The sequence below is a fragment of the Populus nigra genome, chromosome 11 (genome assembly GCF_951802175.1).
Source record: "Populus nigra chromosome 11, ddPopNigr1.1, whole genome shotgun sequence".
NCBI classification, from domain to species: domain Eukaryota; kingdom Viridiplantae; phylum Streptophyta; class Magnoliopsida; order Malpighiales; family Salicaceae; genus Populus; species Populus nigra.
In genome coordinates, this window is record NC_084862.1 from 14475598 (window position 1) to 14492400 (window position 16803).

A 16803-nucleotide genomic window follows, 5' to 3' on the forward strand; every position below is an offset into this window, starting at 1 on the left:
GGCTACTAGGAAACCTGATATACTGGTCTTGTCAGAGATTCACGGGTTAGGGACTGGTTGTGATTAGGGAAGGTATGAGCACCCCTAACGCACCCTACCTGAGATAAGCTGCTTCGTGGACTTGATGTGTTTTTTTTTTTTAAATAAAATTTTAACCCAATTCTAAGGCTTTGATAAATCAGTTATTAGTTCCCAAAATATATGTAGATACATGTTCTACATTTTCATGGGAAATACAACATGATTTTTATCTGTCCTTTAGATATTTGTGCATATAAATTAAATTCATTTTTTTTTCTTTTTATTCAATAACATACATAACAAAAAAAAAATACAAACACACACAACTTTTTTTCTATTATTATTTCTTTTTTCTTCTCTTCTCTTCTCTTTTTTCTTTTACCTCCACATTTACACAAAGTACAAATTATACAAAAAAAAAAAAAAAACTCAAAATTACACCAATATTACATTAAACAATTTGAAAATTACAAAAAAAATCCAAAGAAATCAGGAAAACAATTCTGGGATGCATTCTGGGTCTGCCTGAACAGTAGGGGCGCGTTGCTCCACGCGCCACCGCCACTGGCGGCGCGTGGGCTCACGCGCCGCTGCTGGAAAATCTAAGAAGTCAGGGGTGCATGGAGCGGCTTCCTCCTCTCTTCACTTTTCTGCCGGCAGTGACACCCACCGTCACCTGCACAAGAAGAAAAAACACAAGCCAGTCGATTTTACTTCCTCATTTTTACAGATCTGCTTTTGGTTCCATTTTTCTTCTCCTCCGGAGACGATTTTGCTGTGAAGGAGAGCCCTTTGCTTTGGATCTGCTGTGAACGAGGGTTACTCCACGGTGGCCGATCTGGCGGCTGGAAGGTGTGACGGCCGAGAGGGGGTGGCGCTGCTGGGGCCGGAGCAGCTAGTGTCGCCGCTGTGCTCGGGCTGCCGCTGGAGGCTGTTGGGTCTGCGGGCGCCGCCGTGTGGAGAGAGAGCTGGGTCTCCGCTCGGTTCGTCTCTTGCTCCTGCAACTGAGAGGGAAGTGAAGCTGTTGTGGTCCAAAGGCCAAAGGAAAATGAGGGCTGAGATGGGAGGAGGACGATCTGGTGAAGGGGTGCTGGTGTTGGGAGACGAAGGTGTTCGGTTGCTGTGGGGAAGGAAATGGGTGTGGAAGAAAAAAAAAAAGAATCCCAAAGCCGGGGAGAGTGGCGATGGAGGCTGGTGGAGAAGGGAACGTCAGTCCTGCAGCCGGCTGGAAAAATCAAAACCAGGGGGGGTCTGTTTGGTTTGTCTTTGGCAAAAATATGGTGCTGGCCGAGGGGTTGTATGCAGAGGAAAGGGGCTGTGTGGAGTCTTCGGGTGGCTGAAAAAAAAAAAAAAAAAAAAAAAATCAAGACCAGGGGACGCTGTTTGGTTTGTTTTTGGCCGAGAGGAGGACCAATGAACGGAGGGTGGGGGGTTTGCCTTGGCTTCTCTGGTTTCGGCTGGAAAACGAATCGGCCGCTTGGGTGAGAGTTTTTCAATAGGGAGGGCTGATCCTATGGCTGGTTGAGGGAGAAGAAAATAAAATCCTCAGCAGGATGGGGGGGCTGGCGGCGGTTTTCCGAAGAAGAGAGTAGGGTTTTCCCCTCTTTTGTGTTGCCTCTTTCAAATTGCAAAATTGCCCCCCCTTTTTTTATGTGTGTTGAAGGCTGCTATATATAGGCAAAATAATGTTTAGGCCTCAAAATTAGTCCCTCAATTTTCTCTTTTTTTTGTAAATTCTGATTTTTCTTATTTTTTTGTATTTTTTTGAAAACGAGCAATATCAACGTCGACTTAAATGAGGAAAATCAATGATTTTAAAAAAGACGCGTGAAAAGTCGAACGCGTTCAAAAACCTTTGAAAACTTAAATTCTTTTTTAGACGACGTTAAAAATGCTAAAAACGATGCAAATATATTAAAAACATATTTTTTGGATTTTCGTTGTTTTTTGCTATTTTTAGATTTTACGAAAATTTTATCAAAAAGGTGGGTCAAAAATTGGGTAACAACAATGAGAGTGGAAGGGAATTGGTACCCAATAATTTACATTGTAGTTATTTTTTGCCTCTGAATATTTTTACAGCGTCCTATGATTTAACTTCTCTCTTCTTCTTCTTCTTTTCCTATTTCTGTTGACATGTTCCAGGGTGATAGAATCAGCCTGAATGAGCAATTGCAAAATCATGCTGCTACATTCAATCGCTCGATTCAATTACTAGGGACTGAACAGGCAGCAACAAATTACCTTAATAAGTGCTTATATTATGTCAGCTTGGGCACTAATGATTACATAAACAACTACTTCGTGCCTGGTAATTATGAAACAAGTCGTTTATATACCCAAGATCAATATGCCAAGGTTTTAATTGACCAGTATAGTCAGCAAATAAAGGTTGGTATTACAGTCCATTTCACTTTCTAGTTTGATTCGAATAATTATTAGAGAAATTTTATGATGCTCCAATTATACAACTATTAATACTTTCTCATAGATATATTGGAAAAACAAGTAATCTAGTAGTTCAACTAGTAATAGTAAAGTGGTAAGAAATGAATTAGGAAAAGAGACATCATTGGTTTGAATCCTACTACTTGTATTTTTTGATCTACATGTAAGTGAGCGATCAATTAAGGATATGGAGTTGACGAACTCTGTTCCATTGCTTGGCTTTTAGGACCTGTGAGTCGCGTCCGTGAATATGTCATTGGTGATAAGAAAAAATAAACATGAGAAAAAATCACATCTCATCTTATAAAAAAGAAGTGTAAGAATATTTTCAGCTATTCAAAATTCTTTTTTTATTTCTTTTTTTCGTTTTTCTCTCCTGGAACATTATAATTTTTTTTTAATAATTGTGTTATGTACATTTGTTTATGCATGATAGCCCACATATATTTCATTCTGTTTGTGATTTTTATATCTTTTTGTTTCTATTTTTCATCAGCGTTTGTACCTCTTCGGAGCCAGGAAAATTGCCTTGCCTGGACTTATACCATTAGGCAGCATTCCTTACGCATCTTCTACTCTATGCCTCAAGAATCTCTCTTGTGTGGCCAATATAAACAACGCAGTCCTACCTTTTAACGCAGGACTCTTTTCACTTGTTCAACAACTGAATCAAGAGTTGAATGACGCACGCTTTATATATTTGAATATTTCTGGAATGTCATCTAGCGATCCTTCTGTGCCCGGTAAGTCGTCAACAATGTGGTGAAATTATCATATACACGGATTTTATAGAAATCATTTCCGATTGATACATCTTCTTTTATTCTTTAGATTATAATGTTCTTTGAGATATTTGATTTATCGTATTTGGTCAATTTGAATAATTGACTTAAAAACCAATGGTGTTGGTGGACGTTCACTACTATAAAATAAGGCTATTAGCATCAGATTTTAGCAACGGATAATTCCGTTGCTAAATTTAGTAACTAAAAACAAGATAAAATTTGCAACGGAATATCTGTTGCTAATTAAAAAAATAATTATTTAAATTTTAATATAAAACTAAAATTTTACAGATCGTTGATTAATTTTTACATTATAAAATCTCAACCGTTTATCTCCAGTGTTAATTAATTCTAAACCTGCACACCCCCCCTATCTCTACTAGTTAATTAATTCCAAACCTGCACCCCCCCTCACCCAACAGAAACGTAAACAGGAGCAAAGAAACAAACAGCCGAAAATTAATTTTATCTTCATCTTCTTCTCCTTCATCTTAACAGATTCAATCTTTTTCTATAAACCACCAAAAACACAGACCCATGGCAACATCCCACGAGATCCATCATTATCACAATCGAACATCCTGATTTACCCCCTCTCTTTGTATACGGGTTGGGTTTTGCACTCTTTTCTTCAATAATTCAGGTAACAAATTTTTTTTATCGATACTTTGAATAATGGTTTTAGGCTATTCATTTGATAAAATAAGGGTTTATGAAATGTTTTTACCATGATCTATAACCTAATTATGCATTTTTAATTGAAAATTTATCAAAACCTCCAATTTAATTTGTAGGGTTACGGTTCATAAATTGTTTGAAAATAACTTTTCTGAGCATATGACTGTCTTTTTTCTTTCCTTATTCAATGCGAGTTTGTATAAAAATAGTAATTGAATGATTTTCATTGACCTTTGGAACCATTTCTAATAAACTTGAAGTCCAGGTTCGTTCTTCTTCCAGATTCGTGATATGCTGGAGAATGAGGAGAAGAATGAAAATGCTGCCTTTGTTTCTTTCTGTGGGGATATTGACTTAACAACCTTCAGTGAGAATCCAAATTTGAAAGACACATGGGCTCGTCAGGTTCGTGATATGCTGTAGAATGAGGAGAAGAATGAAAATGCTGAATTCCGAGTGAAGGAGGTTGAGTACATTCAAGCAGAGGTAGGTCCCTTTTAAATTCTTTAAGTTCTTATTTTTGTACATTCTGTTTATTCATCTTTTATTCTCTCTGTTTCTTCAATTTATTTTAAGCTTGCTTATATTCAGCTAAGGGTGTGTTTATTTATGTTTAGCTTGAATATATCTAGTTAGTGATGTTGACTTCAAAATTGTTGAAGCAGTGATAGTCCATCTACAACTTTACTTCCACCACAGAGGACCCGTAATCTTTGTGGAATATTTCAAGGTTATGTGGTTTGTTTGACAAGTGGGTTGTTTGCTAGACATATGCATTTTGTCATACCTTTAATTCTGAGGCAATGGTGGACACTGGAGCAAGCTTTTCAATACATTTCTAAATTTTGTTGAGTGTGGATTTATTTATTTTCATTTTCAAATTTTTACATATTTCTTTTATCATTTTTTTATTTGTTTTTTGAAGAAGGTTTTCCTGCTGGAATCTTTGTCTAATAGGTGTACCATAAAAATCTCAATAAAAGATTCCTTAATAAGTGATTCTTGATGATAGATTTAACTTTCTTTTTTTGTTTGAATACATATATACAGGTGAAGATAATAAAGTGTCTAGTGGAAAACGTTGTGGTAGATATTTCATTTAACCAACTAGGTGGACTGTTCACCCTTTGTTTCCTTGAAAAGGTTAGTGCTTTATCCTAGAAATTGTCTACTCCTTTTGTCCAAATATTATGATCCTTTTTCCGGACACTTCTGCTTTCCCAAATTATTAGTCTGTTATTAGAAAATCACTAATCCTGCCATGCCCTATTCATTAAGCAACCTAAATCAAAACCATCTTCTGGACTTAGCAAATTATTTCTTGAGGCTTGTAGTGCAATATATGCTGTTTTACCTGCTGGACAAGATAATCAAAGGCAACCCTTTTTATCCAAACACTTCAATGTTATTGATCCTTTGCGTATAAACAACAACCTGGGACACAGTGTCAGTAAAGGTATACAAATAGAACTCTACTATGCTGTTTGCCATCAAGTTAAATGTCATTTGAATACCTCTGCTTTTTAACGTTCCAAATTTTATCAAGCAAGGAATACAAGCCGGCAACTATTGTATTCCTATTTCTCCTAGAATTAACTGGTGTTTGTTTCCAGTAGAGTATTGAAGGTTCTTTTTACATTCCAGCAAGAGTCCCATTCCAGGTAGAAAGACATGATTACTTCATGCTGTTTTTATTTTTATGCCTTCATGCTGTTTTTATTTTTATGCTTAGCTTCTATCCATGCCTGCTTCTTCCATGATATATATGTACATGTATCAAGAACAAAGGAAACAATTTTGCATTCCTTCTTTGATATAATTGTGGAGTTTGGTTGATTTTATATTTTCTCAACTCAATAATTATTAATGATAATGCATATATTTTTTCTGGTTTGTAGCATGCCTCGACGAGGATCCATATTAGATTCTAGGAGTGACAGGTCCACTTCATCCAAATCATTTCAAAAGGAGATAAAGAAAAAAGAAGAGGAGATAAAGAAAAAAGATGATTTTATTTTTGAAATGAAACGGCAGATGGATTCCATGAAAGAATATCTTATGAACAATCTTGGATATCATGGTGGGACATCAAATATTGATCAAGGTATGCTAGCACCCATGTCCCCATCAATGCCGCCGCCTATGGCTCCCCAGATAATGACATCTATGGGTCCCACATCTCCACCAATTTATTGACCTGAACCTCAACCACTATAAACCTGATTCATCTTACGTCGATCCACAATACCATGATTGTATCTTTTGATTGTATCTTTTTATTGTATTTTGACTTATTTGCATTAATGCTAGTTTAACTAAATTTTTATGCTATGAATTTTATTTTTATTCCATTTATTATTGGTGATAAAGTCATTTTCCATATTAATTTATGTTGTTTATATATATATTCTATAACTTTTAAAATATCCATAAATAATTAATTAAAAAAATTAAAAGTCATTTGGATAAAAATAAATAAATAAATTTAATAAAAATAATATAGTCAGCAACGGATTTTCCGTTGCTGATTGTAAATAATTCATCAATCAGCAACGGATTTTCCGTTGCTGATATATGAGCAACGGAAAATCCGTTGCTGATTGATGAATTATTTACAATCAGCAACGGAAAATCCGTTGCTGATATATTAGCAATGGATAATCCGTTGCATATTTGCAACGGATTATCCGTTGCTGATTTTTCAGCAACGGAAATTCCGTTGCTAAAAAATCAGCAACGACGGATCTGCATCCGATATTTTCCGTTGCTGATTCCGATGCTAAAATTTTTTAGCAACGGATTTTAGTTTTATTTGCAATGGATCAGTCAGTTGCTAATTACTATATTTTTTAGTAGTGGTTACAATTTTATTTTTTTTTGGTTTGGATTATTATTTTACATAACAACATGTCAATCGAAGTAATATATTCATTTAAATTTCATTTTAATGATGTCAATTTTCTTACAAATTTTTATATATCAAGATTGAATTTAGTTCTGATCAGATTTTAAGCAAATTAATCATATTATTATTGGTGTATTTATCAGAAATTTGTTTCTTGCAGTAACTTATCTGCGTTTCTTTTTTGTATGAAAGTCGATTGGATTATATTAATATAAGAAATTATTCAATATGTCTGGAGTTGTACTATATACTATAACATTAAGATTGGATTCATGAATAATTTTTTGGGTTTCATATTTATGCGGGAGGGGGAATCAACTACCGGTATACCTATTTACCTTACAATTTCTCGGAATGCTTTTATTGCTATATATTAACTACTATTTTGTTCTTGGTAATGAAAGTTTTTTTGTACGTAACAGGGTCTAGGGTTGCAAACGTTGGATGTTGTCCTGTACTTGGTAGTGCATGTATTCTAGATTCAACCCCATGCGTAAACAGGACTGAATATGTTTTCTGGGATGCAATTCATCCCACCGAATCTTCGAACCAATTCACTGCTAGAAGATCGTATTCTGCTTTTCTTCCATCTGATGCTTATCCATACGACATCAGCCATTTAGTTAGCATGCAGATCTAAGTCAAGAAAGATAATATTCCAGAGATTATATAATAAACTGATGATAAAATTATGTAAAGCAGCAGTGCAATAATAAATGCTGTAACGTGTACTTGTACCTCAAGAATAATAAGATCGGTCATGTAGAAAGCTCAGCATATTCAAATGCTCTACCAATACATCCAGAAATTCCAACCCAGAAAATTGGAATGAACCTCCGAATCTGATCACTATAACATTCATTTGAGAAAAGATGTTGCTGCAGCCACCTATCCCAGTTAACTTCGAAGAAAAAACAGTGGTAGTTGTTCAATTATTGATGACGCAGGATGTTCAGACTACTCAAAGTAGCTTTAGCTTTCTATTTATCGTTATACACTGCGTCAATTAACCACTAACCACTCAAATTGTTTTAGCCAACAGCAATCCATGAGATCATTGTTTCAAAGCTTTTGATCACAACCACCACATCTTGCTGACATATCTTTGGATACAAGGTTTAAAATTTATAATTTGATTTGAATTTCTATTGGATTTAGTGCTTTGATGAAGTATTAAAGCTGGTTGCAATGATGTTTGAGGTTTTGGGTGACAATCTTCATTCCACAATCCTCTAATTAACCAAAGAATCAAAGCATCAAGATATTTTAGATTAAATTATTAATTAAGCAGTATCAGTGCCATAGTCTAATAGTTTTACTAATTGTTCTACATTTACACATAGAACACAATCCACAAACATTATTCCCTGATAAAATCATAATAGAGGATAAAAAACTTTGACTTTCGAATCTTATATTCTCATCTCCTTATCTCTCATAGCTATATATTTATTATGGCCTTTATTTCTTCGCATGCATGCCGTTTCACTCCCTCTTATTATTATTATTAATTTTGATTTCTTAGTTTTTTTTTGGTTTCTTAAAATATATGTTGAAATAAAAGGTAAAAAATAGGGTAAGAAAGAGATTTTTTCATAATTTTGAAGCATTTAGTGCTCAAATACATTCATAATTATACTTCTATCAGAAACCCAAAACAAATTAATTCTTTTTTCCTAATTAAGTCCAATATTATCAACTATAATATTATACTCTAGCAAGTATAAATTTAAGTAAGTAAAATCAATTGATCCTACTAAAAAAAAAGTAAAATTAAAAAGTCCAAAAGAAAAAAAAAATTGGTTAAAATTTAATTTGGTCCCTCTAAATTCATCAATATTTGCTTCTATACCTTAAAATCTCTCAATGCTACCGTTGTGGTTTTCTAAACGTTTCAATGCCACTCCCAACCATCAACTAAACAATTTTTTAAATTTGCTTTTTGAGTTTTCTAGGTTTCTAAATGCATGTGATAACATAGATGTTGATTTGAGAGGGAAAGATGAGAGAAAAATCATAAAAATAAAACAAAAATGTGATAAAATTAACCTTCTGTTAGTTTTTAATAATGAAGAGCAAAATTTAAACTAGAAGAGTAGAACTGGAAAGTTGATAATCTATATGCACGAAAAAGATAGTTTATCCACATATTTCGTAAGAAAACGATCTTATATATCATTCTTGAGGTACAAGTACATGCATGTTACAGCATATTGTCAGACTGTTTTTTTTTTTTTTTCGTTTACAAGAAGTCATATTATTAGACTGCTGTTTTGCATAATTTTATCATCGTAACAAAGTAACCAAGACCACCTTATTTTCTATAAATTATTTATGGAATATTATCTTCCTTGACTTAGATCTGCATGTTAACTGATTAAATGACTGATATCGGTTGGATAAGCATCAGATGGAAGAATGGCATTGTACGATCTTCTTGCAGTGAATTGGTTCAAAGCTTCGGTAGGATGAATTTCATCCCAAAACGCATATTCAGTCCTATTTTGGCATGTGTCTTGAATGCATTGGCCATCACTACGTGCTGGACAACATCCAACGTTTGTAACCCTAAACCCTGTTATGCACAAATAAAACAGACAATTTCCATTGCTTAGAGCCAAATATATAGTAATCATTAAAACAAGAAATTATTAGGTATACTGTGACGTACTCCTTTTATACTGAGTAATTCCTCGTATTAATAAATTGTAACATCCTCCACCAACAGGTTGGATGACTTACCGAGCACAGAAGGATCGGCAGATGACAATATCCCAGTAGAATTCAAGTATATAAAGCGTGCGTCATTCAACTCTCTATTCAGATGACCAACAAGTGATACGAGTCCTGCGTTAAAAGGGAGGACTGCGTTGTTTATATCGGTCACACAAGAGAGATTGTTGGGGCATAGAGTAGAAGATGCGTAAGGAAGGCTGCCCATTGGTCCAAGTCCAGGCAAGGCAATTTTCCTGGCTCCTAGGTGGTACAGAAGCTGAAGAAAAATAGAAACAAAAGACATAAATTCACAAAAAAGATCAATTAAAATATATATGGAATATAATGCATAAATTAAGGTACAAATACAATTTTTAAAAATAAATTATAGTGTTCAAGCTCTAACTACGAATCCTCATTCAATAAAATAGATGGATACAAGAATAAGAGAGAAAATCACATCTAGTCCCATAAAAAATGATAAGTATTTCTTATATTTCTCTCTCTTTCTTCTTGTATCCAAGTATCAATGTTTATATTTTGAGCATCATAAAATTTCTCGCGAAACGGATAGTAATACCAACCTTTATTTGCTGACTGTACTGGTCAATTAAAACCTTGGCATATTGATCTGGGGTGTATAATCGGCTTGTTGTATAATTGCTAGGCATGAAGTAGTTGTTTAAGTAGTCATTACTGCCCAAGCTGACATAATATAAGCACTTATTAAGGTAATTTTCTGCTGCCTGCTTGGTCCCTAGTAATTGAATCGAGCGATTGAATGTAGCAGCATGATTTTGCAATTGCTCATTTAGGCTGATTCTATCACCCTGGAACATGTCAACAGAAATAGGAAAAAAAAAGAAAAGATAGAAGTTAAATCATAGGACGTTGTAAAAATACTCACGGGCAAAAAATTACTACAACGTAAATTATTTGGTACCAGTTGCCTTCCAGTCTCATCACGAATCCCTGCAGCCCCAGATGCATAGTTAACACCAACCAATATGTCTCTGCCTCTAGCAGTTGCAAATGGTGGAATAAATTGGTTAAAGCCCAGAAGTTCACCTGCAAATGCCCAAATGTAATGTCTATTCACCATCTGAACCGTATCCGTATGTGCAAATAAATTGTTCTGCTATGATCACGGTTAAGGGGATTTTGACATGTAAATTCTATGGTGAAAGAGATAGACACAAGAAAAGAAAGAGAAAAAAAAACTAAGAAATAATTTTTTAAGAAGAAGAAAGACATTATTATCATTTTGAACATCTATATGATTTTTTCTCCTCTCTCATGTACTGTAATTATTACTGTAGAGTTTTTGTATGCAGGTTGTTCTATCAATTCACAACTTTTGACTAAATACCTGAACTATACAATATATAATATATTCTTAAACAATATATAATATATGATGAAACTTTATGTGGAAATAATTTCATATCCATGTTATTTTGATATTAATTACGCTATACTACGTGATAAACAAGACGTAAACTGATATAATTTGGTATTTATGAGACAAATTATTTTGCATTTCGAAACTAATGTGAAAGTGATAACGTGCAAGGAGATGAGAAGGGAGCACCAATGATATCCACTACGGTTCGGCCATTAGTAAACCTTCCGGTGGTTCCATTAGGGAAGTCAATTCCATATGGGCGGTAATTGGCCTTAGCAGCTGTGACAAGGTTGTTGTTGTTGCCACTATCCGCCAACGAGTCTCCAAATATGAAAAAACAAGGCACCTGTGGAGCGGCATGAGCACAATTTTGCAAATTCGACACCAGCATCAATAGGAAAAGTAGGAAGCACCATACTTTGATCTTGTCTGCCATTTCTAATCAATTTTCAGGAAATTAAGGTGGGAGCTGTTGAGAAGTATTTGAAGCAATGGAGTTTGAAAACTGCGAGGAGAACAAAGGAATCAATGGTAACACAGCCTGATGAAAACGTTGGGATTATATAGGGTTGGAAGAGGAGTGCAATGCTACAGACATGGTAGCAGTAAATTATTTATTATTATTATTATAGTTCACTTTGAATATTTACTTTTAGGTTATTTATATTATTATTTATATGTTTTGAATATTTGCTTTTGCTCATAATTAAAAAAAAAAAATAGCTTTCTTAATTATCTTTTCTTTATTTGGCTATGACGAATGATTTAAACTATTATGAGATTTTGAAATCAATTATTACTTTTAAATAAAATTTCAGACATTTCTATTCTTATTATTTCTAGAAATTATCTAGTTTCCATCATACATTGCATCAATAATGAAAACTAAAAAGTTTTATAGCATTTATTCAAAATAGACATGTTTACTCCCCAAGGTAAATTTATTTTATTTCCAGAAAAAAATGGAAAAATAACGATTTTTTAATAAACTATAACAGATAGGTGATAATATAAATTGTATGTATTAAAAAAATGATAAAAAAAATTGGAATGATTTTTTATATTTCCCTTTTAAATTAAATACTGGGGATACTAAATTAAAATTAAAATTAAACGTTTTTTTTCTTATAATTTAAACTATAACAGATAGAACTAACGTTTTTTATTCTTATAATTTAAACTAAGAGCATAATATTCATGATAAATTAAAATTTATTCTTCATTTGGGAAAGGGAGATTAATCCTCACATTAATTAAGATAAAGAATGATCACTTTATCCCAAGCACAATATTACTTGAAACGTTGCCGTTCCTTGCTAACTCACTTTCTTGGCCTCTTTGTCAGCATTTCATGAGGTGGTTGGGCATTAACGCTGCGTATGGGAGCATTTGATTTTGTGGAAAATTTGAGGATATTATACAAATTTAGAATACAATATTTAAGTTTATTTATCATCGTTTATCTTTTTAGTTCATGTATACAAATTTGAGGATATATGATACAAATTTATCATATACTTGGAATAATATATAAAACACCTTACTCAATTATTATAAAAAACATCTTGATTATTATAAAGCATATTAGATTTTTTTAAAATCCAATTATAGGTGTATACGGACCATTGCTAGATTTAAAAAGAATGTTTGGTCCGTTTTGCAACGTGATAAAATATAATTGAAACTGTATTTTATCTCAATTACATAATTTTTAATGTATTTAATTAATTAATAAATATTATAATTTTAAATGGATTCTACTGAAAATCCTCTTAGAACTTTGATTAACAAAAAAAAAAACTATAATATAGTTATATTTTTAAAAAGCGTATATTTTCAAACCATAATTATAAAAACAACAAACACACATGAAATTTGCAACTATCACTCTTGAGGCGTGGGATCACAACTCATTTAATATATTTTTTCATATGTACTTGGCATTAATTTAGAATTCAATTTCCCGGCGACCCACACCTTGTGCACGGACCATGCTTAATATCTCTATAGACATTGACCGAAAGAAATAAATTATGTAACTGAATGCTGAAATTAATCCCTCGATAACATCATCAAATGAGATTTGCAAGCAATCTTCGAACGAGATCATAATAATAATAATAATAATAATATACAATTCGAATGAAGGAGATGATTAAGATGATTAATTCTAAATTAATAAAATATAAAACAAAATTGAAAGCAAAACTTTAATGAAAAAAAAAGAGCATGGAAAGAAAGCAGTAGAAGATGGAACTTCAAAAAAAAAGTTTTTATATGAAATGGAGGCTACATCTCAATAGGTGATTTTTTCGGTTAGTGATCAATATTGACGGCTGATTTGGCGGCTAATTTGGTGGCCTCTACACGTATTTTAGAGTTCTTAATTTCATATCGACTGTAATTTAAAAAGCTGAAGTCACCGTTTTGTTTTAAATTGGGAAGACTAGACAACTAATCCTTAAAAATCAGAAGAATTACCTAATTTCTGGCGTCGGAGAGGTGCTTCAGTACTTTCTTTATAATTATTTGTTTTGTTTTTTTTTTTCATCCATGTTTTGTTTTATATTTTTTTTTATAGTCTAATTCTATTGAAATATAGTTTTAAATTATATACAAAAACAAAATTAAAAAGAGGATCATAATGTAAATTACAAAAAAAAAAACACATGATGGATTATAGTTTTTATAATTTTTATTTTCATCTAAAAGTTCATTTTATTTATTTTTAAGTTTATTAATTTGAGATATAAAAAAGAAAACAACAAGAAAACAATGAAAAAAAATAAAAGTTGACGGTTGGCTAAATTATAACTATTAAAAAAATCATTCTTAATATTAATAGGTTTCATTTCATGAGAGAAGTTTTATTGAGATGTTTTTTTATTTTTTATTTTTTATGAAAAAGTAGATCAAGGTTAATAGGTAATTTTTACTCTAATTTAATTTTGTGTTTTAAACTAATTTTGAAATGTTTTTAGTTGGGAGATTGATTTGTTAACATAATATGAATGTTTATTAAATATTTAAAATTGTATTTTTCTTTCTTCATGTAGATGTTATCGATAAGAGAATTACTATCATTAATTATTATTTGAAGTTCCCATTTTATTGCCGGATGATCTATTAAATTTTATTCAATATATATATATATATTATTGCATTAATTACAAGCTATATCACATAAATTGGTAAATATAAGTTAATTCAGCAGGATGTTTACGATTACTTCCTTCCATCACTAATAAGGTATGGGAACCAAAAGCTTCACCAGCCAATATTTGGCCTTTTTTTTTAAATCATGCATGCAACTAGTCTGCACAATTTAAGGAGAATCTTCTAAACCTATTCATAGATGTGAGAATTGATGGGGTTTTGTTGTAACTCAATTTTTTACCATAATTTTTGTATATATATTTAAAATAAAAAAAGTCTAAAAAATATATTTTTTCAATAAAGTTATCTGTTTTGTTCTTTTTATTTAATTTTTGTGTGCAAGGAATATTAAAAACATAAAACAATATATAAATCGATGTAGCTTGGGTTGCAATTGGACCAATATTTAAATATCACGAGCAAAAATGATGTTTGAAAATTTTTAAATCATAATTAAGGTCTGAATAAAAAAGAAATGGGTTTAAATTGGTTTAATTTGGCTAAAATTAAAAGCAATTAAGGTTCAAGGATGAGTTTGGAACAAGTAGCCAAGTTATAAAATCAATTGAGGGCTTGATTGAAAGAGAGAAATTTGAAATTTGTAGTCAATTTGGCTTAAAAACAAAGAATTGGAGGAATAAGGATAAGATTGAGTAAAGCAGAGAATTTAGAGGGTGAATTTTATTTTTGTTAGGGACTGAATTGAAAGAAATTAAGAAAAAAGATGGAAATTAACCAAGCTTAAGAAATTGAAAAACTAGGAACCAAGGAGCAAAATGCGCCGAAATGGAGAGACTATAATGAAGTTTGGCACAATTAAATCAAAGAAAAGAAGAAACCTTAACCAAGACTCAAAACGACGTCATTTCAAATTAAATGAAACAGTGCATTTTGAGTGAAAAGGGAAGAGCAACAGTTGGAGTTTCAAAATAACGGCGCCGTTTTGTTCATGGCATTTGCAGAGTTTTGGGCAGGAAAGAGACAAAATCAGTGAGGTCTCATGCAACTTTAGGGCTTAGTTTCGGTCCTGATTAAGTCTCTTTATGGTGCAGAAACGATGGAAATGTGTCTACTAACATATCAGCTACAATCTTGGTGCACGAAATCAGAGTTTAATTTCCAGAATCAGCTAAATCAGCCTCCCTCCAAGACTAACTATCGTTCTTTCCATTTGGATGTGAGATTTAGATTGCAAAATCTAACCCTATCTCGATGAATCAAGTAAAGAGCATGTTTTTTAATATGTTGGCTAGCTACAATGATACAAGAAATCAGGCTTTAACTCTTAGAATCCGCTATAGATTTCGTGTCAAACATGCTCACTCAATTAACCTCCTCCCAATACCAGCAGCCATCCTTTCGATTTTGATGAAAGATTTAGCTTTCAAAATTTGGTCATATCTCCATGAATCAAGCAAAAATCATGTTTTATGGTATATTGGATACAATCACGATACAAGAGATCATGTTTTAACTCTCCGAATCCACTACAGATTCTTAGCCAAACGTGCCCTCTCAGTCACCTTTCTTCAAAGACCAGCAGTCCAGCCCTTCCATTCTTGTTCAAGACCCAACCTTTAAACTTTGATTCTCTCCCCATAAATCAAGCGAAGAGGGGTTGGCGGCCGGATCCTAAGCAGATTTTCAATTCAGAATTGTCATAATTTAATTTTTGAATTTTCAAAAACAAAAATAATACGATAAAAAATGAATGAGTAAAAACTATTTGAGAACTGAGTTAAAATAATACAAATTTGAAGTTTGAGGATTGAATTATAATTTGGGAGTCAATTTGGTTAAAAATTGAAAGAATTGAAAGTTTGGTGATTTAATTGAACTTAGAATTGTTTAATTAATGAAATCAGGGACCCAATTGTTAACTGTTAGAAGTTCAGGGGCCAAATTAAAAATAGTCATTTCGTGTGAAATCGGTGTCGCTCTCAACGCACACTGTTTATCATCTCCTCATCCTGAAGATCGGATCAACAGGGGACACAACCAGCAGATCATGGACCACGATGCCTATGATACCTCACGGAAGGCATGAACACACGACCTTCCTGGCTTTATAAAAGCTAGAGAAAGGCCTCATAGGGAAAAGGACAGGCTAAAAAACACACAAAGAGAAAGACAGAAATGAAAAAAACATAGGAACAACACAGGAGCCGAGAACGAACGCAAAATAAGAGAGGGAAAGAGAGCCACACGCAGAGAGACAGAGTGATAAACCAGAGAACCAAGAACGAACGAACAAGAAAACAAGAAAACTATAGAGAACAGAAAAACCCAGGAACAAGCAGACAGACAGAGAAGAAAAACAGAAGCGATGTCTAGAGCACGCCATCACCATCGTCTTCGAATTCATCTGCCCGTATCAGGTAAGTTCTTTCTTATTCCCCGCTTTCCTCTCCATTATAATTCATTTGCTGCAGTTGCAATAAATTATAATTCACTTCATACTATAGCAGTGAATTATAATTCATTTGTTCCTCGCACACGCCTGCTACTTGGGAGGCTCACTGGCTTGAGCCAGTGACCAGGCTGGACTGGCTGGGTCCTGCCTAGCCGTACGGGCTCGGTTAGACTCAGCCCCGCCAAAAAAAAAAAAAAACAACTATGACTGGGCTAGGCCAATTTGTTTTGGGCCAAGGGTGTATTTGACAAAACACACCTTTATGTCAATTCCCTTT

General features: G+C 33.0%; 1 protein-coding gene and 2 long non-coding RNA genes across 4 annotated transcripts; 2 read left to right on the top strand and 1 right to left on the bottom strand.

Moving 5' to 3' along the window:
• The first annotated feature begins 2032 nt into the window (after window positions 1-2032).
• On the top strand, window positions 2033-3207 carry LOC133668711 (uncharacterized). The gene is made up of 3 exons (XR_009833771.1): window positions 2033-2051; window positions 2167-2412; window positions 2966-3207. It is a non-coding gene; the product is annotated as an uncharacterized LOC133668711 (long non-coding RNA).
• A 459-nt stretch (window positions 3208-3666) lies between these two features.
• LOC133668710 (uncharacterized) lies at window positions 3667-6267 on the top strand. Of its 2 annotated transcripts, none has more exons than XR_009833770.1 (4): window positions 3667-3897; window positions 4198-4418; window positions 4983-5593; window positions 5831-6267. It is a non-coding gene; the product is annotated as an uncharacterized LOC133668710 (long non-coding RNA). The 2 variants fall into 2 exon arrangements; XR_009833769.1 differs by having other exon boundaries at window positions 4983-5075.
• Window positions 6268-8980: 2713 nt separating this feature from the next.
• LOC133668224 (GDSL esterase/lipase At1g29670-like) lies at window positions 8981-11473 on the bottom strand. The gene is made up of 5 exons (XM_062087995.1): window positions 11144-11473; window positions 10496-10620; window positions 10137-10382; window positions 9580-9829; window positions 8981-9412 (listed from the first exon to the last, which is right to left on the bottom strand). The coding sequence occupies exons 1-5, from the start codon at window positions 11391-11393 to the stop codon at window positions 9207-9209; spliced, it is 1077 nt and encodes a 358-aa protein (XP_061943979.1). The 5' UTR covers window positions 11394-11473; the 3' UTR covers window positions 8981-9206.
• Window positions 11474-16803: the final 5330 nt, after the last annotated feature.

What these genes read in the sequence shown, in the direction of transcription:
- LOC133668224 (XM_062087995.1), bottom strand. Translation starts at nt 11,393, where the DNA reads ATGGCAGACAAGATCAAAGTATGGTGCTTCCTACTTTTCCTATTGATG. An exon ending in AACCGTAGTGGATATCATTG is followed by an intron (nt 10,621 to 11,143) that starts GTGCTCCCTTCT and finishes GGGCATTTGCAG; the next exon opens with GTGAACTTCTGGGCTTTAAC. An exon ending in AGTACAGTCAGCAAATAAAG is followed by an intron (nt 9,830 to 10,136) that starts GTTGGTATTACT and finishes ATTTTTCTTCAG; the next exon opens with CTTCTGTACCACCTAGGAGC.